Genomic DNA, 23,127 nt, shown 5'->3' with positions numbered 1-23,127 from the left:
ACAGGTGGTCCCGCCCATCAGGCTGGACTCTGTCAGGGAGATTCTGTGCTTCAACTCAATGGGATCCCCGTGGAAACCTGGAAGTGTGTGGACCTCGCACATGCCATTAGGTACCGCCCACCTTTGACCTTTGAGTGCATACACTAATCACATGACCATCATGGTTATCATCATCTTTATATCAACAAACTGGTGGAAGAATAAACTTTTTTTATTATTATTATTTTCTTAAGATTTACACACTTCAGTACAATAGGTGGCGACATGCACCTATTTGAGTTGGTTGCAACATGCCATTAACCAAGAACAACAGAATTAACAGTGTTCTAAAAAGTGAGATACTATATGACACTGATGAAGGTATAGAGAGTGGGAGTTGATTTACAATTTTGTTGGGTACCAGCCCATGCAGAAGTTGAGGGACACAACAGCCAGAAGAGCACCGAAACTACAAAACAGCAATGATTTACAAGTCGCATTTTGGGAAAGGTGAAGCTAAGTCAATGATAAGGGGAACGGTAAGAAGTTTATAGCAGAAGAAGTGGGAGACAGACCCCTCAGGTGGTAGAGGGGTCGTCTTCTGATTGAGAGGTTGGTTCAATCCCAGTCTATACCTGTCTATGTGTCAAAGTGTCCTTGAGCAAGACACTGAACTCTAAGTTGCTCCCAGTGCATGGCAGCTCAGTCCCATTGGTGTTTGAGTGTGAGTGGGTGAAAGAGCTGATATGTAAAGCGCTTTGAGACTACTTCAGTGTAGGGAGAAAGTGCTTTATAAATCAAGTCCATTTACCAAGAGATGAGGTAATTATTTCAAGATTAAGATTAGGACACAGAACTAAACTCAACCGACAACTTAATGGGTAAAAGTCAGACAGATGTATGTGATATATGCAAGTTCAGTGAAAATGTTGAGCATGTAATCATAACGTCTTGTAAGTATGAAAGGGAGAGAAAGAAATAACAGAATATAATAACTACAGCGACTATGGAGTTTAGAAAGGATTATTGGAAGAGTGGAGGAAACGAGAGAATGCCTTAAGGCTCTATTACACTTCTTGAAAGTAACAGGACTGAGGAAAATAATGCACACCGTGGACTTTTTGACCTAAAGAGTTGACCCATATGAGTTATTTTAAATGATTCCTCAGGCCAATATACAGGGCTTGACAGTATCAATGCTCCGAGCGAGGCTTCCCTCTTGAAATACCGACTATGTAAGTTTGGAGAGAAGGACCATCTTTCACCAGGTCATGTGACCTGGAGAATGCCTGGAGAACGTTTCACTTTATGGCAATCATGTGACCACAGGCTCGGCTATATATAGTTCCCACATGACGTCACAACATACGGGCATTTCCCGACCCGGCGCCATTTCTGTGGGCAGCTGAAACGAGTTAGCTTCTGTTTACAGCCAAAAGAGCACAATATGGTAGTTTCGTGTTGGGTTAATGGGTGCACTAATTGCTGCGATAGTTCAGTTAAACATGGATTCTTTAGTAAGGGACGTCGACAAGTCAGATCCGTAACATCGGGATAAGAATTTGGGTGCAAAGTGGAGGCTGGGCTCGTGCCGCGGCTACAGTGTATGGGCTGGAGGAGCAGCCGCCACCGCCGCACTCTTCTCCCTGCCACCGAAAACCCGGTGCTCGGCCCGACCTAACGCGTCGGTGGCGCTCCCCCTTACTCCCTGGCTTCGCCACAGTCGTCCGCCAGGGAGTAGGGGGGGAGCGCGAGGAAGGCTGAGCACTGGGACTCCAGCGGCGGGGAGAGGAGGGCGGCGTGGCGACTGCTCCTCCAGCCCATAGACTGCGCAAGCCCAGCCCCGCTTCGCACCCCAGCCCTTAGAGCCAATCCTTATCCCGAAGTTACAGGTCAACTACTGTCTGCATACATAATCAAAAGACAAGGGAGGCTGGCTTGACTGACTGTTGATTTTTGCGACAGTGCTGCAGCGCTTGTGGCCACTAGGGGCGCTTGCATGAAAGTTTCTGGACTAGCGCCCCTAGTGGCCAAGAGTTGCACAGTGTGCCTTTAAAGTCTTGCAATAATGATGGACTACGCCAAGATTTTTAGCGTACTAATGGTGGTACGCTAATGTGAGGGGAATAACTTTGACAAGGAGTGATAAGAATTATAATATGAATTAACTCATTCAGTGCCAGCCATTTTCAGAATTTCTACCGGGCTTTTTATGGCAAAATTATTATTATTTTGCTATCTATATCAGAGTTGAATGGATTTCTTACTGTATTTTGGCATTCCTCCAAGTCCATCCCCCTGTCAATCACACACACGTAACTTCCTCTTCCTCCCGACATGCAGAGATTACCCGTTAGTTGGTGCTGTGAGCTGCTGGATACTTCACAATATCACTCCGTAGCTCCATAGTCTCCCTCGTCCTGCTTCTTCCTCTTTAGCTAATGGTAGCATCAGTGGCTAATTTCTCATCTAAAGGTGCCCTGCTGCCACCTTTAGGGCACAGTTGGTCACTACATCACACTACACCTTAGATATTGATGAGGGACCTCCGCCAGGGTGTATTCTAGTGTGAGCACTGCAATTGGTGCTGTGCTGTTATGATTTGCCTTGTATGTGAGTGACGTAATTGGTATGCGTCCTGTGGTTACCAGAAGTGTTGTGTAAAAGAAAAAATAAACGGAGGCATCTGTCCTGGCACTCCAAGAGCAAAAGTCGTGTGTTCTTGTCTACAACAGCAAGTTAACACCTAACTAACCTTGACTAACATCTAACTAGCACCAAACTACAGGGCTGCCAAGTTTCAGAAAATGACAACAGTGAGACTTTCGTGACATGATGCGTTCCGGCGAAAAAAATGTGGCCTTTTTTAACATGGCTTTGGCCTGTTTTAACGTTGATTTCTACCTTAAGACTGATGTACTCACCTCCATGCCAGCGGCTCTCCCTGCAATGTGGCCTCCTAATTCTAGTTTTAATCAACCAGAAATTAGAAATGAAAACTAACAAGAATTTTGACAAAATACATTTATTTGTCAATATTTAATTTCAACCAATTCTCCATCATTTAGCTGTGGACATGTCTCATGTTGTAGATGTTTGTCGCAGATTTTGATGCCTTGATGACAGAGGCAGGGGGCTCCCACTTAAAACACTGTGGCCCAAGGCAGTGCTACCTTTATCTCAGCTGTCCTTGTCTGCAACAGAAAGGAGGTCATTAAAAAGCAAATCATGTAAAAAAAAACATTAAAACATTAAGTGATTTTTGATTGAATGAATGTCTTAGCAGCAGACTCGAGGTCCATAGAAATACACTATTACATACAAAAATAATCAAATAAGAACAGTTCAAATCAAAATTAGACGCACATTAGACACACACGTAGGAGTATTCTTTGTAAAATCACGATCACACCACAATTTTTTTCCTTCAAATCATTTAGACTATTTTAAAGTTATTTACCAATAAAACAAATCAATTTACCTACTTAAAATCATCACCATAAATGGAAAAAAGGAATAAAAGATAATTTAAGACAAGGTCTTTTTCAAATATTTTTTCACATTGTATGTATGCAATTTTAATGACCGAAAGGACAAGATCGCGGATACAGGCGGCCGAAATGAGTTTCCTTGGCAGGGTGGCTGGGCGCACCCTTCGAGATAGGGTGAGAAGCTCAGTCACTCGAGAGGAGCTCGGAGTAGAGTCGCTGCTGCTTCACGTCGAAAAGAGCCAGCTGAGGTGGCTCGGGCATCTGTTTCAGATGCCTCCTGGTCGCCTCCCTTGGGAGGTGTTTCAGGCATGTCTTATTGGGAAGAGGCCTCGTGGAAGGCCCAGGACACGCTGGAGGGACTATGTCTCTGAGCTGGCCTGATGTCACCTCGGGGTCCCCCCAGAACAGCTGGAGGAGGTGTGCGTGGATCGGGAGGTCTGGGCATCTCTGCTGTGACTGCTGCCTCCGTGACCGGCCCCGGATAAAAGCGGAAGAAAATGGATGGATGGATGCAATTTATCAAACTGGTTCCAAGTACAATTAACATCAAACAAAAGGGCTGACATGTGCTTATAGTCACACAATCCTTTTACTTTGTTTAACTACAGTGGTGTAGCATTAGCATTAGCAACACTTGCTACATAACAAGGCAGCATATCAGTCTAGTGATTTCCATTGTTAATAAAATCCTACTTTAAACAGTGTGTGAACCCCTCATTTCACACAGTTTGAACAATAATGTCCTTTACAAGATAAAACATTACTGCTTTGATTACATGACTGTCACGCTCAAAACGTGAGGCTTGGCAGCTCTGCACTTAAGATAGAGTTTAAAGTGTCTTAAGTCACTTAATTAGTTATTAATGCCTTGTCATCCAGGGTTGTGAACTCTTGTCAAGACTATCCACTCTCAAAGTATAAACATTTATTAATCAGATGAGTTAAAACCTACTTACACAATGAAACTAAAACGAGCGCTACGCTCACTAAACTAAAGACAAATGTACTTACAACTTAAAGGTAAAAAGCTTAGTAAAGAAGGAAAGATGTACATGTAGCATGATTTCAGTGTGTGTCTGTGTGCGTGTGCTAGCTATGCTAGGATCAGTATGGAGATGAACAATGTGACTGAAATTAGTTTAGGCCTAATTGGAATTTTGATCTCCAACGTACCTTGGTTCTGACGAGTCCGTAGTCCTTCTCTGTGGCAGAGCGGGCTGGTGAAAAGAGTCTGTAGCAGCAAAGCGTGGTTCTGGCTTGGTCAGACTTTAGCTGGGTTTTCAGCTCGTTTCACAGTTAGTTTCAAAGCTGGTCTTCACAGTTCATTCAGAACCAGCAGGTTTCACCTGGTTCTGGCTGGTTTCTTCACCACGGGTCGAAAACAGACTTTGCGTGGAATTCTTCAGCGTGCTTTGCTCTCTTGTAGGCTTCAGTTGTTCAGTTTACAGACGTTGTTCCTCTGTGGCTTCAGTAGTTTGGCTCACAGATATTTGTCCTTGTGTCGCTTCAGCACGGTGCAACTTTTTCCTTGTCGTTCAGTGGCTCAACTCCTGCAGCAGTTGGAAACGGAGGTCTTCTTCTGGAGCGCACGTTTTATTGAAAATCTAAGAAACAAAATACTGTGATGTTACATAAAAAGTATAAACGTACAAGAAAAATAAAGGTACACTGTTCCTATTGGTCGACGTGTTTTCGGGAGCCAATCAGATTGCTTTGATTAAATTATGGGTTGTTGGTTGTCATCTAAGTGTGTTCTGTGGTATCTGTAACAAGCCACAAGCTTGGCCTCCTACACTAAATACCACCATTAATACGTAGATGACACAAACTAGTACAGTAAGTGGCAATATGCACCTATTAATTTTGGCTACAACACGCAATAACCAAGAAACAAACAAACAGAATACACTGTGTGCGCGTGTGTGTGTGTTTATGTGTGTGGTGTGTATGTGTTTGTTAGTAGGTCACTGACTGTAACTAATGAGTGTGTGTTTTTCAGGAGCTGCTCATCTCACATTGTCCTTGTCCTGTGGAGAAAATCACAGGAGAGCAAAGTTCTGAGAGACACCGTCAGTAACACACACACACACACACACGAACAGTTTGTATTGTTCACAGGCAGTTGTTAAAGTGATGGGAACATTAATAATAATAATTAAATAATAATTAATTTTAGTTAAAAGCACCTTTCAGGTCAAAAGCAGAATAATAAAAACAGTGCCATACTGTACATTATAAAACAGAATAATATAAAAAGAAATTAAAAAAGATCAATGGAGAAATTATGGAATGAGATGAAACATTTAATTACAGAGAATATTCAGATTGGTAGAAATGGGTTTTGAGTTTTGTTTTGAAAAGGGGTTAGGTGTTGATGTTTCTGATGTCCCAGAGTTTGGGAGTAGAGCGACTGAAAAATCTGCTCCCCACGAGGAGGGCAGTGGATACAGAGAGTTGGATGGAGGATGGGAGACCTGAGGGAGAGAGAGGGAGTGACAATATGAAGGAGGTCAGACAGGTAGGGAGGGGCAAGGTTGTGGATGGCCTTGAAAGTATACAGAAGAACTTTGACGATGATTCTGGACTGGACGGGGAGCCAGTGGAGCTTCTGAAGGAGGGGGTTCCGGTAATGATATGGGCTACAAAGTTCTGGACCAGTTGGAGTTTATGGAGGGATTTGTGTGGGACACCAAAAAGGAGTGAGTTGCAAAAATTGATCCGGGAATTGACGAGGCAAGAACTAATTTTTGTTTAAAATTTTACTCTTGAAAATGATCTCTCAGAATTCCCACAAATGATATTCACAAAGATGTTGGTTGTAAATATTTCAGGAACATTTTTAAGGTGGTGTTACATGTTTGAGCAAACACACAGACACACAATGTCCTTCATGCCGTGTGCGTGTGTACGTGCGTGTGTGTAGGCTCCACATGCTGACGTGCGGCATAGCTTCCTGTGGAGAGACGAGAAGGTCCCACAGCAGGAGTTCTCCATCCACACACTGAAGGGCACCAGAGTGACATCATCAAACGGAGACAACTACATCTTCCTGTCACCTGTCAGTCACGGAGGAGCGGTGAGACACACCCTCTCACTATAATGTCTACGTCCTTTCAGAGACAGTCAGACAGAGAGCGACCACCGTTTGTGCTAGATGCTGAGAAAAGTAAGGGCTGTTAAATGGTAGGTGTCTGACTTTAAATGTAGGTGTCCTTAGAGGGACCTACCTAGGCGTGGCATTAAGCATGAATTGGGTGTGGCATTGGGCGTGACATTAGGCGTGGCATTAAGTAAGCTTTAGGCGTGGCATGGGGCGTGACATTAAGTAGGCTTTAGGCATGGCATTAAGTGGGCATTAGGTGTGGCTTTCACTTTGGGTGGAGCATTAGGCATGGCATTAAGTGGGCATTAGGCGTGACTTTGGGTGGAGCATTGGGCGTGGCATTAAGTGGGCACTAGGCATGGAATTAGGCATGACATTAAGTGGGCATTAGGCATGGCATTAAGTAGGCATTGGGTGTGACATTGAGTGGGCATTAGGCGTGACATTGGGTGTGGCATCGGGCATGGTATTAGGTGTGGTATTGGGCGTGACATTAAGTAGGCATTAGGCGTGGCATTGGGCGTGACAATAAGTGAGTATTAGGCACGGCATTAAGTGGGCATTAGGCGTGGCTTTAAGTGGGCATTAGGCGTGGCTTTAAGTGGGCATTAGGCGTGGCTTTAAGTGGGCATTAGGCGTGACATTGGGTGTAGCACTGGGCATGGCATTAAGTGGGCATTAGGTGTGGCTTTAAGTGGGCATTGGACGTGACTTTGGGTGGAGCATTAGGCATGGCATTAAGTGGGCATTAGGCGTGACTTTGGGTGGAGCATTGGGCGTGGCATTAAGTGGGCACTAGGTGTGGAATTAGGCATGACATTAAGTGGGCATTAGGCATGGCATTAAGTAGGCATTGGGTGTGGCATTAGGTGTGACATTGAGTGGGCATTAGGCGTGACATTGGGTGTGGCATCGGGCATGGTATTAGGTGTGGTATTGGGCGTGACATTAAGTAGGCATTAGGCGTGGCATTAGGCGTGACAATAAGTGAGTATTAGGCACGGCATTAAGTGGGCATTAGGCGTGGCTTTAAGTGGGCATTAGGCGTGGATTTAAGTGGGCATTAGGCGTGACATTGGGTGTAGCACTGGGCATGGCATTAAGTGGGCATTAGGCATGGTATTGGGCATGGCATTAAGTGGGCATTGGGCGTGGGATTGGGTGTGGCAGGTATACACTGTTTCTGAATGATTCCTGTGATGTGTCTCCTGTTTCAGATCCTTCAGTCGTGTCTCCAGGAGTGCGAGGACACTGTGGGTACGTCTTCTGTCCGTCTCTGTTTCCACATGCTGCAGCAGCTCCCTGACTTCTGCTCTCTCTGCAGGTCGACTCTATCAGACTCACCCAATCAAAGGACAGCAGCTCCTTCGCGACCTCCGACCCCAGCCGTCACATCAACCATACAGCAGTCACACCGCCATGCTGCCTCCTCCCACCTCGGCTCTGTCCGCAAAGTTCTCCAACTACCAGAATTGCACCATGGTGCAGTCTCACCGGCCTAGCTCCAGATACTCTTCTTTCATCAGCCCCAAACCCCAAACCCTCATCTTCCCCGTCTTCATCCAGGTCAGAGGTCGCACATGACAGTGTTAATTTTTAGTCGGCGCAGTGCGCTCATATTTCTTCTCCTGATGAGCTGACGATGTCGAGTGTGTCTACAGTGAAACAACTCATCCTGCATGTATTTGACTTTAACTTGCAGTTGATTGACCCAACCACCAAGAACGTGTGAATGAGGTGTTAACAGTTAAAGAATGTCTGTATATTGATCAGCGGTGCTGAATAATCATCTGCCCGTGACACCCAAACTAAGAACCCTCCAGGCAGGGATTTCACACCAAAAAAAGCCAATTCAAAACAAAGTTTACCGTTATAAAACCTTCAATACTGTTATTTACTGTAAAGCATGGAGTGGTTTCTTTATGACTTCAACGAGTATATTCTGCAGAGTTGCTGCTGTGGTTCAGATGATCAGGAGTCAGGTTCTAGTTATTAGTAAAGGTAGAGTTGTCAGTGGGTAGTTAGTTTACTTATTTTAGTTATCTAAACTCTTTTGTTGTCTCCAGCCTGTGGATCTGTGCAGCTCTGACAGAACTCTGCTGCTCTCAGAGAACATGATGTTACAACCAACACAACAACTGCCTACAAAGGTAACACAACCACTCACACCACTGCAAGTGTAGCACAGGCTGAACTCTCTGTGTGTGTATGTGTGTTCCAGGTGACGGTCTTTGTGTACACTGACCTGTTGTTGTTAACCACCGCTGACAGTGTGGGTCGGTTCCTGGTCCTGCAGACTCCATTATTCCTGGACGGCCTGCAGCTCAGAGAAGGTGAGCCCTCTGTGTGTGTGTGTGTGTGTGTGTGTGTGTGTGTGTGTGTGTGTGTGTGTGTGTGTGTGTGTGTGTGTGTGTGTGTGTGTGTGTGTGTGTGTGTGTGTGTGTGTGTGTGTGTGTGTGTGTGTGTGTGTGTGTGTGTGTGTGTGTGTGTGTGTGTGTGTGCGTGCGTGCGTGCGTGCGTGCGCGTGGGGCTTGGACCAATCAGAGCCTTCCTGTGTCCTGGTCACACACTGATATTCAGACGAGCAACCCGATACTTTGATGGTAAACTCCACCTCCTTCTCTGGTTGGTCCTCAGTGTCCTCCGAACCACTGCGTCTCTACCTGCTGCAGAGCTCCGCCAGTGGGTGGCGCTGTGTGGTCTGCCTCGAGGCCTTCAGCATCGAGCAGAAGATCCGGGTCAGCCTCTGTCTCCATGACAACATGCAGCTGGTTGCCCCGGAAACCAATCTCTGCCCACAGGTAAGGAGCAGGTAACACGAGGAGCTCCACCCCTGTAAGTCTGACTCTACCCTGCTCGCTACCAGGTCTCCACACTTCCTCTCCATCTTCCTCCTCCATCTGCTGACCTTCTGCCTGAGCCACACCCATTTCACTCAGATAGGAAGAACAGCAAAGAGGAGGAGGAGCTACAGCAGGGACAAGGACAGAGCCGCTGTGAAAAAAGGCAGAGCCACCTCCACACCCTGAATGATGGAGACAGTGATGAAGACAAGCCAAACCACAAACCTACAGGTTGGTTACCTTGTTATTCATTGTTTAACTAGTTACTCAGCAGTTAAATTGTCACTCAGTGGTTAACTAGTCACTCAGTGGTTAACCAATCGCTCAGTGGTAACTAGTTAAGGAAATGCTGGCTGTGTTTCAGGGCTGCACCGCTCTCTCTCTGAGGGCTCTCTGCTGAAGGAGCCTCGATCGCCCCGTTTCCTGTCTGACAGCTCTATCCACCGTCTGACCTGCCCCCTGACTTCTGACCCCTCCCCTCACACTGTGAGGAAACAGCTGACCAGAACAGACGGGACGCTAAAGGAGCTGCTGCTGCTATTCAACAACAACAACAATAATAAGGTAAACAAGTTAGCAGCTCAACATTATCTAAACGAGCACCTAATTAACCCCAACTAACGTAACTTACTCTAACTAACCTTAACTAGCACCTAACTAGCCTCAACTAATGTAACTTACTTTAACTAACCTTTACTAACATCTAACTAGCACCAAACTAACCTTAACTAACACCTAACTAGCACCAAACTAACCTTAACTAACACCTAACTAATGTAACTTACTCTAACTAACCTTAACTAACACCTAACTAGCACCAAATTAACACCTAACTAACCTTGACTAACATCTAACTAGCACCAAACTACAGGGCTGCCAAGTTTCAGAAATTGATAAGAGTGAGACTTTTGTGACATGATGCGTTTCGGCGAAAGAAATGTGGCCTTTTTTTTAACATGGCTTTGGCCTGTTTTAACGTTGGTTTATACCTTAAGACTGATGTCCTCACCTCCATGTCGGCGGCTCTCCCTGCAATGTGGCCTCCTAAAAACATTAAAAATTACTATTACATACAAAAATAATCAAATAAGAACAGTTCAAATGAACATTAGATTAGACAAGGCATTTGTTTAATTTACTATGTATTTATGCTGGTATAACCTATGAGTGCAATTCAGCTGTTACCAGTGTTCATAACACTGATCGAGAATGAGCAGGGAGACAGGGAGACGTGATTGGTTAAAAAAAGAAACAGTTTGTTTTTTCCATTGGTTGAAGTTATTGCAGGTTTACAGCTGCTACAGTTGACAGATTAGAATAGAAATTGTCTGTGTTCATCACCAAACTTTCTCTTCACTGCAGGCTTTGAACATGACATGGTGTTGGCTAATTGCTGTCACTCTCCTAATAAAGTTTTTTTTTTTAGCCAAGTGTTTAGCCAACCAAACGCATGGAGAACGTCATTTCCGCTTTTTCTTCCGGCAACAACTCGGCGGATAATGAACCACTCAGCAGCAATCGCCTTTCTTTTTGCGCTCAATGTTCATTTATTTTGTGACGACATGAACATCGTAACATTTGTAGATGGTAGAAAGTACTGAGACATTAGCCGATTATAGCCAATATAAACCATGGGACGCAGCCACAGAGGCGTTATTTACTGGCTTTTATTTTCTATAATAACCCCATGGAATCAGCTGTACGTTCCAGCCAACACCGATGTTTTTTCGTTGACTATAACCGAGACGTGTAGGTCACCTATGAGCCCCCAGCCTTGGAAGCGGGATGGCGGGTGCGAGCTGGTGGGTGGGTGGCTCCATCGGAGGTCTGCTTCCCTTGGTGACACAATGCTGTAAAGTGCCATTCATATTGTTACAGACTGGGTCTTATTTAACTGAGTTATGTTCCACGTCCAGTTTATTCAATGTTTAACAGGTGTTGTGGTTTCCCATGGCATTTGAAGCATTGTTACGTGCAGCTTTCTCTGCCAATGTTCGTCTTTGTTTAAATGTGTTCTGCGTGTTGATTGGCTGGGAGGCTGGGGAAGGGCGGGCATAAGCGGAGAATGAGGGGTACATGATGTTTTAAAGACTTCCGTTAAAGGCTGATAAACCTTTGATAATGGCTCAAGTCATGTCATTACAATACAGTATAAAACGCACAGGCCACACTAACATTACATTTTCACATTGTCTTGCGGTCCACAAATTACCGTCCCGCGGGCTGCGAGAATGAGACCTCTGATTTAAGACGAGGTCATTTTCAAGGTCATTTTCATTTTTTGAAATTGTATGTAAGCAATTTATCAAACTGGTTCCAAGTACAATTAACATCAAACAAAAGGGCTGACATGTTCTTATAGTCACAGTCTTTTTATGTTGTTTAACTAAAGTGGTGTAGCATTAGCAACACTTGCTACATAACAAGGCAGCAGATCAGTCTAGTGATTTCTATTTGTTATTGAGGTAACACACTTGACTTTTTCCTTCATTAAGGCTGAAATGTGATTAAATTATGTAGTGTTGCTTTTTTCAGGGCAACTCTGAGTTGCTGAAAGTCGTTTTTAAAGTAGGACACTGTCTCTTTAAGAATGCCTCAGCAGCAGCTCTGCTACACAGAGAGTTAGTTAGAGACGAAAAACACATGCAGTGTTAGTTTTTTAGATGAGTAAACTAACAATATAACACACACACACAGCTATATAAACAGTGAACAAAATTGGGTAGTTACATACCATCTCAGACAGCATTTCTAGAAACACTTTCTTTCTGAAAGCATGTCAACGACTCGTTGTGTGTTGTGTGAGGTGTCTAGAGACCAGCTCATCAAGACCCGCCTTACGTTGCTTCTGATTGGTTTATTATTGTGTGATGCCTGCCGTGGTTGGTTAGATTTAGGCCCAAGGAGACATGGATTGGTCTGTGATTGGTTATCTCGGTCAGTCAATCAGTGTTATTCGAGCTACAGCAAGCCACAAGGACCAAAGTTCATTATCATGAAAAAAATAAATAGTAGTAGTAGTAGTAGTCGTAGGAGTATTGAATGGGTAAATATAAGCGTGAGAAATGTCAAGTGTGGCGTGTGGTGTGAGAATGCGTCAAATTGCGTGACTGTCACTCAAGGCTTAGCAGCTCTGCTAACTAACCCTAACTAACACCTAACTAACACCTAACTAACCTTAACTAACACCTATCTAGCATTAAGTAACACCTAACTAATGTAACTTACTCTAACTAATCTTAATTAACATATAACTAGCACCTAACTAGCCCAAATTAATGTAACTTACTCCAACTAACCTTAACTAACATCTAACTTGCATTAACTAGCTCCAACACATGTAACTAACCTTAACTAACTGTAACTCTAATTGGGTTACAGGCCACAGTAGCTCACAAAACGTCTGTCTGTCTGTCTGTTTGTAGGGCTCAGAGTGCAACAACGTGAAGCTGAAGAGGAAGAATCTGAGTGTGTAAGGAAACTAATCTTCTCTATATATAATTGGTTGGATCGTTCAGTCTTTGTTTATTGATTTATTTGTTAATTTCTCAGATCTGTGGATGTTCGTGGACGCCTGTCATTTCTAAGGAAACGTAATAACAGCAGAGGTTTCCATGGAAACAGTTTGGACAGAGCTCTGAGAAACAACAGGTAAACACAAACTACAACATGTTTGTATTTATACATTTGCTCACTCCCATCACACGTTAAACCAATACGATGACCTGATAACGTGGCCCTGCCCCTTTACCCTGTGCCAATATGTGCTAAGCTAATCAGACATGTGGGACTGGTGGCGATGTGGTAAGCTAACCAAAACATGTGGGACTGGTTGCTCTGTGCTAAGCTAACCAAACGTGTGAGACTGGTTGCATATGTGCTGAGCTAACCAAACAGAAGACGACCCCTCTACCAAAGACTATATACAGTTTACGTATATGGTCGATTCATCTTCACATTTCCTTCTCCCTCACCTGAAAGATATTTAGAATATGAAACAGAAGCTGCACAGACTGTCAAAGGAAGCTCTGAATGATGTGGAGGAGATGTTTTCCATCATTCAGTGAAACTGCTGGAGGTTAAGATGTGAATCCACTTCACGTCTTTGAGTCAGGCTCACTGGGTCTTGTTCATGTCCTGGTCCTAGTTCATGATCTTCATGGGTCTTTGTTGCCAGGCCGTCATTGAAGGAGGTGCTGAAATGGGCGGAGAGTTTTGATGCTCTTCTTGCCAATCAATGTAAGACCGACTTTATGTATTTAACCAATGAGCAGAAGGCAGCGGACTCAGGCTCACTTACCCTCCCTCTGATTGGTCAGATGGCGTGGCAGTGTTCCGGTACTTCTTGAGATCCGAGTTCAGCGAGGAGAATCTGGACTTCTGGTTGGCTGTGGAGGGATTCAAGCAAACACGCCCACTGAAGATGGAGGCACACGGACAGAGAATCTACAGAGAGTTTATTTCTGCTGACGCTCCTCGACAGGTTGGAGACACCACACAGCTGTGACCTTTGATTACTGCAGACATACACCTGAACGTTTCCTTGCTACAGCTAATAAAACAAGTTGGTATATCATATCAAATCCAAAGCATAGATCTATGCATTAATCTATCTACCTATAAAAGCAAGGAACGTCTATTACGGCTCCCTCTGTAAGAGCGCGGTACTGAGCGCGCAACTTCCGGTTCTGGGTTCATGACGTCACTGTGTCGCAGTTTGTTTGGGTTTAAAAAAAAAGGTCAATATTAAAAATGTTTTGTACCGCTAAAAGTCATTTAAGTTAATATTTCATGGTTATTTAATATTATTCCCGTGATTCCAAACTTAATTTAAATCTCCGGTCACGGACTTCACTTTCTCCTTTGTCTCCATGACTGTGGGCGGTGGCTGTGCTGACGGTCATTAGCCGATTATATCACAAACATTCTGATTCTTCAAACAGAGGAATGTAACGTTTTTGTGAGCGGATGGATCCACTATGACTATTGTTTGTTCTGCGCAACGGTGAGTGTTTCTTCTTATATTCTTATATGTGCTAAGAAAGATGCTAGCAGCAACAATGTAAACAAACACACACACACACACACACACACACGGCTGATGCGCGTGTGTGCGTGCATGCACTACATCGGGATGTACATGGTGAACGCATACAGAGCCGTTGAGAGAGAGTTGCGATTTTGGTATTGCAAAACGTTTATTTTTCGTGGTACTTTCGGGTCTCTCTCTCTCTCTCTTCTTTTTTTTAATTTCTCAACAACCTGACGGATTATGTGCATGACGCACGTGTGAGAGAGATAACGCACGGAGGAGATGGAGGCACACACACACACACACAGTATTATATTATCTTTATCTAATCGTACTACTACCGTATTATTGTTATTGCTGTTCTTCTATTGTTCTTTTTTTGTATTATTCTTTTATCTTATAGTTATTGGTATTCTCATTGTATTGTTATTATTGCTATTACCTTATTATTTTATGTTGTTATTGTTTTTATTGTATTATAGTTACTGGATTTTCATTATATTATTTTGTTATTGTTTTATTTTACTACTATTGTATTAAAGTTATTGCTATTCTTATAATTACCATTACATTCTTTTTCATTATTAACATGTTTTATTAGAGTTACTGGTGTTCTCATTGTATTATTATCATTATATTACCTAATAATTATTTAATATTGTTTATTATTAATATTGTTTTTAGTGCATTATTATATTATTTTGTTATTGCAATTATTACCATTAATATTATTACAACATTACTTTTATTACTATTACTATTACTACTTTAACTATTAATATTATATCCCTATCAACATATTTATTATTATCAGGGCTCTACACAAACTTATCCAGTGGTGGCACTGGTGTGACAAAATATCTCTGTTAGTCGAGGGGTTGTACAGCATAGCCATGCATGCTGCCGAATAGTTGACTTAACTGGCGTGCCGTAGTTACCATGTCTCTCTTAACAACCTGCGACGGATTATGTGCAAGACGCAGGCGAGCGTGTGATAGATAACGCATGGAGGAGATGGCCGACACACACACGCACACACGCACACACACACACACACACACACACACACACACACACAATATTTATATTAAAAAATATACTAAATGAGTAAAATAAAACAAAAAACTAAACAATATTTATACAAAAAGTACACAAAATGACAACAGAAATTCATAAAACTATGAAACTATGAAAATGACTCAAAATACTCAAAACTAAATACTTATACAAAAAATACACAAAATGACAACAATGCACAAAACTACACCAAAAAAGATACAAAAATACACAACATGATTCTGGAATGACACTACAATGGCATCAAAAAAACAATAATTATACAAAAAATGCACAAAAAGACAACAGAAAGATACAAAAATAAAACTGGTGTAATATCACCAGTTTATTAGTTTATTATCACCTAATAAACTGGTGATATTACAGCCTGTGTACTTACTCCACCTCTGGGTCCTAGTGCCTGCCGCCCGGTGAAGCCTGTTTCGTGTGTGTTTAATGACTCCGTGTGTGTTTAATAAGTCTGTGTGTGTTTAATAAGTCTGTGCATGTCCGTGTGAAAGTCAACATGTTTATGCCTCTGTCCATCCACTCTTTTCATTATTTCCACATCTTTTAAGGCTTTTTATTACATAGTGTCGGCTGTAGTCCGGGCCGCCGCCATCTTTGATTATGTCGTCACCAGCGCTTCATCGCCGCAAGCCGCAAGTTGCGCAAGCGCAGAATGACTCAAATAACTGTAAAGAAGTCTTATATTAATCTATTTTCTTTTTAAAGTGGTGTTTTTTGTGGCTTTAGACTCCAATTACATTTATGTATATAATATCTTCCCTACAGTATAAATAGGTTCACAATATAACAATTTTTTTTTATAGTTTCTGTTTCCTCTGTATCCAGAATAATAATAATCTTTCTCAACAAGAACTGTTGATTGATTTGTCACATGACTGTTCCAGGGTTTGAGTTTGTTTTATTAAGTTTCACCTTTTAAACACTTGCTGTACATTCAGCTGACATAAAAATCCTGTTTTCAAATATGTACAATAATTGTGAGTTTATCAGTAGCAGTAGTAGTTTTAATATTTTAATTATTTTTTGCAGGCACCTTTTTTCTCCGTCAAATGTATTTAAAAGAAACTTAAACTAAAGAGAAAATGTTATTTAACTGTCAAACCTTGTCATAAGTTTATTTATTTATATATATTTTTTTATTTAAAAAATGTTTATGGTCTTGGTCTTGGCTTGTCTCGGTCTTGGTCTTGTCTCGGCTCCCGGAAGTTTTGGTCTTGTCTTGGTCTCGGTGCATTCTGGTCTCGGGCAAGTCTTGGTCTCGGATAGTGTGGTCTTGAACACAACACTAACTAATTATCAGGGCAATGAGCTCCCAGCTCTGTTTCTTCCCTTGTGACGTGATTCCCACTTAATACTCTTGTATTTTACTTTTTTTAAAGAGCTTCAGCAATCACAGTAATCACTGACAGCTGCGTCTGCGTCACCAATAATTTGAAGGCAAGGCAATGCAAGGCTAATTTATTTGTATGGTGCATTTCATACACAAGGTAACTCAATGTGCTTTACATGATCAAAAAGTGCAACAGAAAACATTCAACAGCAGTATTACAAGAGCCTCGATATTGTCGTGGTTATGTCACAGTATGAAATGAGTCGCGGCACTAAAAAAATAAGTTTTGGGTTGGCTGTAGCGCACCGTTTCAGAGTAAATAGGTTACAGGCGTTTGAGCCAATGGCGTGCGACAGTGCAAGCACGCAGGGGAATGGAAACATAGCGGATGGTGGCAGCCAGCAGAGGTAGATATGGAGGAGTTTGTAGAACCTGTGCATGATGCAGCAGCTTACAAGTCAGAGGTGTTGAAACATTTTGGATTCACCACATCAACAAACCATCAACGTGAAAGGGTAAACAATATGCAAATACTGCAAATGTACTGTGTGCTACTCTTCCAGAAATACAAGTAACATGAGAAGCCACTTAACAACCCGACATCCCGAAAAGTTTAAGGATTGTGTCAAACAAACAATTGAGTCTGGTCAAAACATTTTAAAGGAAGCATTTACAACCAAGCTTGCTCATAACAGCTCAAGGGCTCATTAAATAATAAGAGATGTCCTGCAGTTATGGCCGTTTTCTGTTGTTGACAACGAGGGCTTTAAAAGGTTAGTGGATACTTTAAATGCTCAGAGATTACTCCTAATCTCAAATGTTGACTTGTTCATCTTTCTCTAGAAAAACCTATAATTAATCTAAACACAGAATAAGGCAGTTTGCACTACATTGATTTCCTTGGCTGTTTTTTTTTTTTTTTTTTAATTATTATTATTATTTTATTTATTATTACTGTGCTGTTGCGATACCTAATTAGAGTGTTCCTGACTCCTGTAAAGTTTTTGCACTTCAGCTAAATAATCTTTATCTGTTAGTAGGCAGTATTCAGTTTATAATATCAATCTAAAAGTATAACAATACATACTGTCAAAATAGTGAAGAGACAATTTCTCAATTTTTATCATTTTTGTTATTGTTAGCATTGCTGCAAACTGTGTGCCTCCATGTAAAACCATGAGCTTTCCCACAATATCGCAATAATTATTGTACAGTGAGGTTACTACTGTGATTATATCAAACTGGGAGATTTAGATATTGTTACCTTCCTACTGATCATTGATCAGATAACTGACAATATTTGGAGAAAAGCAGATTTGGATTTTGGAAGAGGTTTGACTCTCTGACTGTCTCTCTTCTTCTTCTTCTTGTTTGTTTGTGTTTATGAAGGTTGGACACTAAGTATTAATTAAATGTATCAATAGTATGACCTAATCTATCTTCACCCATTGCCTGGGCTGTGATCATGTGACTCAGCTGCTTTGTGTCAACAGGTCAACGTGGACTCGTTCGTCAGAGAATCAACCAATCAGAGTGTGCGTCACGGTGTTGGCCCCACCTCCTTCGACCAAGCCCAGGAGCAGGTTTTTAACCTGATGATGAGTGACAGCTACCCTCGCTTCCTCAAGTCTCACCTCTACACCACATTGACCAATCAAAGCACAGTGGATAACACTGTGGATCAGGCATGACGTCTAATTCAGAGTTGCATGATGGGATATGTAGTGACAGACAACAGAGGAGTTTAACTGTAGACTGTAGTACAACAGTACAACTGAAGTAGAAACTGTCCCTAACTAGTCCTGGAACATTATTTCTCATTGAACCAGTATAAACACTGTTACAACATGTGATCTATTGGCCTGTGATTGGTTAGTGTCATTAGTGGTTAGCTCATGATCTCTACCAAGAATGACCTTCAAACACATTACACCTCCTCAGTTCCCATGAACAACATCTGTGTGGTCTTTCTATTGATGTGATTTTATGCGTTTCACTGTAACAACCAAATAAAGCTTACTTTCTTCTTCTGTGGAGGGGTGATGCTATGTTTAAAGTAGTAACACACACATCATTGAAAAATAATAAAGAAACTCTTAATTTGAAGGTCACACACAGAGGAAGGACACAGGAGAGATAAAGTGGGCTTTTCTGAAGCTTTTATTCTGTTGGTACACTTTACCTGTCCTCTCAGAGACACTCAGCAAACATGAGGACACTCAGAGGACATTAAAGAATCAGAGAAACATCAAAGGTCACATCAAATGACATTCTGAGGACAGACGGCAGGTGAACACGTTCCCTCTCTAACCGGACAGAATGTGTTTGACAAACTCAGTGTAGTTGATGTGTCCATTGGCGTCCTCCTGTCCCGCCATCAGTCGGTCCACCTCGTCCTCTGTCATCTTCTCCCCAAGCGTGGCAAGCACATGGCGAAGCTCCGCCCCCATCACGGTACCGTTGCCCTCCTTGTCAAAGACTCTCAGTCCCTCCACGAAATCCTCAAAGTTTCCCTGCTCCTTAGAGCGTGCCACGTGCTGCAGGACGGGCAGGAAGGCGTCGAAGTCCAGCAGGCGGACCTGCAGCTCCTCGGCTTTGGGCCGGCCCAGCAACTTCAGCACCTCCTCGTTGGTGGGGTTGTGTCCCAGCGCTCGCAGCACGTCGCCGCACTGAGCAAAGGTGATCTTCATCTCGCCCGTGGGCGTTTCGTCAAACAGCGTGAAGGCATCTCTGAATTCCTCGATCTGATCTGGGCTGAAGTCCAGGACCACAGTCTTCAGGTCCAGCTCCTCTTTGGGAGGCTCCTCCACTTTAGGAGCTGCTGGAGGAGGTTCCTCCTTCTTTACCTCCGGCTTTTTCACCTCCGGTTTCTTGGCCTCCACCTTCTTTGGAGCCATACTGACGCTGCTGCTAATGCTGCTGCTGATGGAGCGCTCCAGTCTTATAGTGGAGGGGTGACGGAGCTCAGAGCAGGAAGAGACCAAAGATGGAGACGAACAGGAATAGAAACTCTGAGGCTGATAAGAAGGAGCTCATTCCTCAGATTAAGGATGACCTGCAGATGGTTCTGTTCAGTTCTTATCAGACTTTACCACTTCACTGCTCACATGGAAACATCTCAGCTGCTCCAGCTGAGAGGAGAGGTGGAGCTTCTCTGAGGCTCTCACAAACATCACAGACTCAAAGTTACACAAACACTGAAGCTCACACACATGTACATTTAACTACTGAGTCAGCATTTACTCTCACACTTTACTGTGTGTTACTGTCTATGTTACTGTGTGTGTTACTCTGTGTGTGTCACTGGCTGACCTTCACACTATAATTGGCTGCTCTGAGTTTTGCTCTTTGGTGAATGTCAGAGTAAAGGTAGAAAGGTTCAACTTGCTATGGAAACAATGACTGAAAGCATCTGATTGGACCACTGGTTCAACCACTAACTTGGTAATAACAAGCAACCAGTACTAGCTCATGATCAACAATGAAACACCACTAATTAATAACCCTAACCAGTATTTTACAGATTAATACTAACCCATTACCAATCCTAACTATCCAACACTAACGATTACCAATCCTAACTAACCAATCCTAACCCATAACCAGCATTAACGAACCAATACTAACTAATCACCAACAGTATCCAACATCACTAACTTTGATCTTAACAGTCAATACTAACTAATCACTACTGATCAACACTAACTAACCAACATTATTTAACTAACACTATCCAATTGGGAATAAATAGTAAACAATCACCAGTCATTTACTAATCAATAAAATTAATCAGTCTTTATATACCAAAACTAGCCTATCAATACTAAGTAACAGAAATAATAAATCAGCCCACCTTGTATCACTAACCAACACTAATGTCAGACCGATACATCGGCTGGCTGTTATTATTGGCTGATTTTTGCGATGTATCGGCCGATGCGGGCTGCTGCGTTCGCCGATCCACATTATTTACAGAGAGATTAAATATTTTTTACTTGTTCTTGTTCTACATCACCTGTTTTTAATATTTGTTAAATATTTTTTACTTCTTGTTCTATCTCAACCTTGTTAAAGCAAAACTAAGTAACTTTTTCCCCTTAATAAATCCTTGTCGCAGTCCGTGTGAGGGTAATACAAGTGTATATGGGGTGATTGGGGGTCTTTCATCTCTCCCTGCTGTCTCTGACCAGAAAATCGCACTTTCAACTTTTTCTGCCTCCGACCCGGTGGCAAGACGTACTGCTTTCCGGCAGCCCAATACAAACTAATGCTAGATTATAACCAGCCCCGTGGCTGCACACGGTTGTTTACAAATTCACTTTTCTCAAACTCATATCATGGCGGAGATAGCAAAAAAGGCAGAGAAGACCTTTGTCCGAGGAACTGTGTAACTCCATGCAGTGACAGCTCAGCAGCAACACACAGCAATCACACACACTCCCAGTGCTCCATCAGTTAGCACACACACAAATATCCATCCATCCATTTTCAGAGCATCTTTGTCAGCACACAAACAAATCACATCACACACATTTCCACACTCCCTTCCGTATTACTCCCACATCATTCATTCATTTTACTTGTCTCTTTTCCTCACACTGTTCACATTGTCACATGGGACTATACAGTATATGTGAAAGCACCCTTAGTGTCACTGTTGTATTAGGATATTTCAGTGATCAGTTGCTACCGTCTTGGAAGAGCAAATTTGCGCATGTAGCTGTGGGGTGGAGCAGGCGGCAGGGGGTGCGGAGTTTTTACGACAGAGACATAACCAAAAGGGACCTTTAGGGGGAGCACTAAGCGCAAGTTAGTTAGTTCTGCTTTAATTTCAATAAATGTTCCTTTTTATGAAAAATTGAGACTCGTACTATTTGTTATCATCATTGTGTCATTTTTATGATGTAAATTGAGGGAGCAAAAGTAGTATTGGTTCCAAATATCGGCTAAAGAAAATCGGCAGTCCGTATCGGTCATCGGCTAAGGCTAATGGAAAAAAACCCATATCGGTCTATCCTTAACCAGTACTATCACTAACTAACCAACACTATCATTAACGGAATAGAAATAACTGTTTATTACTGGCAGATTGTTGACAAACACTTTCTGTTTGATGAGTGAGCTGAGAACAACAAACAGAGCATCTTCATCCTGATCAGCATCAACCTGTGAACAAACATCCAGTCAAAAACAAACAATGAGTCAGAGACACAAACACTGAGTCGGAAACACAAACACACAAACAGCACAGTTGGACAGGGGGACACCTCAGTGAGCAGGGACAGATGTTGGTAGTATCTTCTGAGGGAAACCATGTCCATGTCCATGTGTCTGTGAATGCTGGCCCTTTGGCTCGAACAGAGCAGTACTACCAAGTCCGGACAGCCAATCTGTGGAGAGAACAGGCGGGACTTAAGGCTCCTGACCTATCAGACAGCTCTCCTCCTCTCACCGACTCATCAGCACCTGCTCTTGGAAGCTTAGAGCCTGGTGGACGTCCAATGGAAACCCATCGAATAGGAACCCGAAGACATCCTGCTGATCAATCAGCTGCCTCCTCAGCTCGACCACCAAATCGTCCTGCAACGAAGGAACCAGTTAGAGGCATCCAGTCCCAGTCTGAATCCCAGAGCTGGTTCTGTCTGAGTCATTCTTGGTTCTGACCTTTGTCTCTCCATGATTGTCCACTGAGATACTTTGAAACCCAAACGTTTGAGCCAGTTTCTCCATCTGGAGCTCTGCCCGACATCCTGGAGATCCAAAAGTAGATAAAATCTTGAATTGGGACCTGGACCTCTGACCAGTTAAATACGTGTTTTATTCTTACCTATGACGAAGATGATGAATGGTTGACGGGTCAGATGGATGCCGACCTCTTGCTGGAGACCATAACTCTCTGTCAGCTCCGAATCTGAGTCAATAGAGATTTGAGAATGCAGCAGTGGGCCAGGACCAGGATGACCAGGAACAGGACGATCAGGAGAATCAGGAGGACCAGAACCAAGATGACCAGAAGCAGGAGGATCAGGAGAATCAGGAGGACCAGAACCAAGATGACCAGGACCAGAAGCAGGAGGATCAGGAGAATCAGGAGGACCAGAACCAGGATGACCAGTAGGACTAGGAGGACCTGGAAGGATCTGTGATGCTGTGGAGTGTTGGTGTGTTGGTTCTGCAGGTGGAATATTTTCAAAAAAGTAAAACGAGCCGCTTATGGCTGAAGGATTTTTAGGTTTCAGCAGTTCTGATCGTGCTTTTAATGG

General features: G+C 42.8%; 3 protein-coding genes across 10 annotated transcripts in view; 1 reads left to right on the top strand and 2 right to left on the bottom strand.

The window, feature by feature from the left end:
- LOC114469947 (regulator of G-protein signaling 3-like) overlaps window positions 1-18,898 on the top strand; it is a 30,789-nt gene extending 11,891 nt beyond the window's left edge. For 7 of the 8 annotated variants that reach the window (XM_028457869.1, XM_028457873.1, XM_028457872.1 and 4 more), the window contains 15 exons: window positions 5-110; window positions 5,470-5,539; window positions 6,394-6,546; window positions 7,791-7,830; window positions 7,898-8,139; window positions 8,640-8,723; window positions 8,795-8,906; window positions 9,211-9,374; window positions 9,440-9,647; window positions 9,781-9,980; window positions 12,842-12,888; window positions 12,969-13,067; window positions 13,594-13,655; window positions 13,736-13,899; window positions 18,358-18,898. In XM_028457869.1, coding sequence (XP_028313670.1) covers window positions 5-110; window positions 5,470-5,539; window positions 6,394-6,546; window positions 7,791-7,830; window positions 7,898-8,139; window positions 8,640-8,723; window positions 8,795-8,906; window positions 9,211-9,374; window positions 9,440-9,647; window positions 9,781-9,980; window positions 12,842-12,888; window positions 12,969-13,067; window positions 13,594-13,655; window positions 13,736-13,899; window positions 18,358-18,555 — 1,949 coding nt within the window. In that variant the 3' untranslated portion in view covers window positions 18,556-18,898. Of the gene's footprint in view, window positions 1-4; window positions 111-5,469; window positions 5,540-6,393; window positions 6,547-7,790; window positions 7,831-7,897; window positions 8,140-8,639; window positions 8,724-8,794; window positions 8,907-9,210; window positions 9,375-9,439; window positions 9,648-9,780; window positions 9,981-12,841; window positions 12,889-12,968; window positions 13,068-13,563; window positions 13,656-13,735; window positions 13,900-18,357 lie in introns of those variants that run through there. The other variant, XR_003674812.1, reaches the window with a different exon arrangement.
- A 272-nt stretch (window positions 18,899-19,170) lies between these two features.
- Window positions 19,171-20,083, bottom strand: LOC114469572 (myosin light chain 4-like). The gene has a single exon (XM_028457184.1). It carries the CDS (start codon window positions 19,759-19,761, stop codon window positions 19,171-19,173), a length of 591 nt encoding a protein of 196 aa, XP_028312985.1. The 5' UTR covers window positions 19,762-20,083.
- A 1,761-nt stretch (window positions 20,084-21,844) lies between these two features.
- On the bottom strand, window positions 21,845-22,790 carry LOC114469520 (adenylate kinase isoenzyme 5-like). The gene is made up of 6 exons (XM_028457077.1): window positions 22,692-22,790; window positions 22,529-22,614; window positions 22,331-22,444; window positions 22,114-22,254; window positions 21,947-22,030; window positions 21,845-21,850 (listed from the first exon to the last, which is right to left on the bottom strand). Exons 2-6 carry the CDS (start codon window positions 22,592-22,594, stop codon window positions 21,845-21,847), a joined length of 411 nt encoding a protein of 136 aa, XP_028312878.1. The 5' UTR covers window positions 22,595-22,614; window positions 22,692-22,790.
- Window positions 22,791-23,127: the final 337 nt, after the last annotated feature.

Source organism: Gouania willdenowi, chromosome 9 (genome assembly GCF_900634775.1).
Source record: "Gouania willdenowi chromosome 9, fGouWil2.1, whole genome shotgun sequence".
Classification (NCBI taxonomy): domain Eukaryota; kingdom Metazoa; phylum Chordata; class Actinopteri; order Blenniiformes; family Gobiesocidae; genus Gouania; species Gouania willdenowi.
This window is presented reverse-complemented; position numbering and strand designations above follow the sequence as displayed.